The sequence below is a fragment of the Pundamilia nyererei genome, unplaced genomic scaffold (genome assembly GCF_000239375.1).
Source record: "Pundamilia nyererei isolate P.nyererei 1_Seehausen unplaced genomic scaffold, PunNye1.0 scaffold00216, whole genome shotgun sequence".
In the NCBI taxonomy this organism is placed as follows: Eukaryota; Metazoa; Chordata; class Actinopteri; order Cichliformes; family Cichlidae; genus Pundamilia; species Pundamilia nyererei.
Window position 1 is genome coordinate 965,014 of NW_005187617.1, and position 1,981 is coordinate 966,994.

A 1,981-nucleotide genomic window follows, 5' to 3' on the forward strand; every position below is an offset into this window, starting at 1 on the left:
ACAAATAATTTTTAATCCATATTTGCAGTCAGATGAACAAATATGGGCGATACTTATGATGCCATCTTGTGGTGATTAGAAATAACACGTTGTCAAATCTGATGTGAGGTATTAATAAGGTGAATAAATATGTGTATAAAAACTTGTAAATTGATCAGCTTCAAAATAAAAATCTGATACGTGAGGGTTTCTCCAAGTCAAGCAAACTACACGGTTTCATTTTGGCCAACATGATGTGATAGCTGCATGTAATCACATGACCCCCGCTGTCCAATCAGCAGACATTTCAGAGCAGTAAACACTAGTCTAGTTAGACAACCATATTCGATTTATGAAGTAAAAAAAAAACAAAAAACAAAAAAAAACGACAATAAACAAAAAAAGGAGCAAAAAAACAAATAGAAAATAAAAAGCTTATTACAGAGATATGAACATAAACACTTCTTCAGTTAAAGTACCATTTCCTTAAGTCTGGACAGATCAGGTTATGTCACAATAAGATTATTAACATTATTCTCATTATTAATATCTTACAAAAAACAAAATTAACAGTGCAATAAAAAGGTATTTAACTCCTCACTCCGCAAGAGAGAGAGAGAGGAGACGGCGAGGGGCGGGGCTTGGTGACAAGGACAGGACAGAACGAAGGTAACATCCAAAAGAAAAGAAAGGGAACAGAGAGGGAATACAGTGGAGGAGCAGTTTGCAACAGACGGAGGAGGAAGAAGAGGAGGTTCTCAGGATTATACGAAGGATGGAAGATATGGAGGTAGAACGGGAAAATGGGAGAAAGACGAGAAGAAATAAATGATTTGTGGTGATGGCATTTGGAGGGGGCTGAAAAGGCTCATGGGAAATCTTTAGGAAAGATGCACACAACAGCCGCTCATTAACCAGCTAATAATGCTTAACATGTGTCTTTATGGCCATTAATCGAAAATAACAGCTTCTCCTGATCATTAAGACTAAAAATGGCTGAAAAACATTTGATCGTTTAAAATCAGGTAATGATGGCGGCTGTTGTGCGAATCTGTAAAGATGCACAGATACCACTTTTCCTGCTGTCAGTCGTCTTTTACCATGCAATCATGCACAGTACTTACAGGTTTTAATGTGTCTGCCTTCATACATGAACAATACAGGTCGGTTCTCTACATAATGCTTCTTTGAATAATGCTTTGAAGAACCAGAAATGGACCGTCTAGATCCTTCTGCAGATGCAGGCAAGCAGCCCAAAGTTTGCTTATTGAAACAAAATGGTTGTTTGTTTGGGCCATTTTGGGCTTGTGCTGATTTTGGCTGCATCAGTGCACACGGGGAAATTCTGTAGCCGTGGCTTTGCTTTGGTTTCTTATGTGTTCAACCTGCTATGATACTTCATCAAAAAACAAAGAGGTATCAGTGCATCCAAAGATGTAGAGGGATCAGGTAACTGGGGCTAGGCGGTATTAAGAGGGGTAGATGACAGAGAGGATAGCTGGGGGGTATTGGGGTAGGTGGGCTTGGCCTGTACTGTTGGGAATGTGTCATTTCTCAGGAACTCCTCTTAGTCCTGGAGTGTTGGATCAACCACTGAAGAGTGATGTCTGCAGAGAGAGATGTGACATCAGCATTGCATAGAGGCGCGTGAACAGAAATCAGAGAAGAAAAAAAAAAGTAAAGAGCAACTTTCAGTTTTAGCTCTTGGCTTGAAGCTCGTTTCTTTAACAAGTTTTATATGTGTAAACACTAATTGAAAACCGTGTACCCTTCAGGCTGGCCATGATGTAAGCTCAGACTGTTGATGGCTCAGCTCTTCTAAGCTGACACATCTCATATACAGAGTGAGCTGGTTAAGCTGCTCCAGCCGGCCCACAGCTGCTCATCTGCAAGCCACTTTACATCCCCAGTTCCTCCATTCAGGCCGTTGCCAGAAAGGGTGTGGATGTCCCATAAATGAGCCATACTGGTAAAAATAAATGACTGTGGATGGGACCATCAA

General features: G+C 40.5%; 1 protein-coding gene across 1 annotated transcript in view; it reads right to left on the bottom strand.

Annotated features, from left to right (window-relative positions):
• Positions 1–6: 6 nt before the first annotated feature.
• Positions 7–1,981, bottom strand: part of LOC102194202 (ADP-ribosylation factor-like protein 8A) — a 7,422-nt gene continuing 5,447 nt past the window's right edge. Inside the window, exon 7 of the mRNA XM_005748221.1 lies at positions 7–1,586. Within this exon, the coding sequence (XP_005748278.1) occupies positions 1,534–1,586 (53 nt within the window). The 3' untranslated portion in view covers positions 7–1,533. The remainder of the gene's footprint in view (positions 1,587–1,981) is intronic.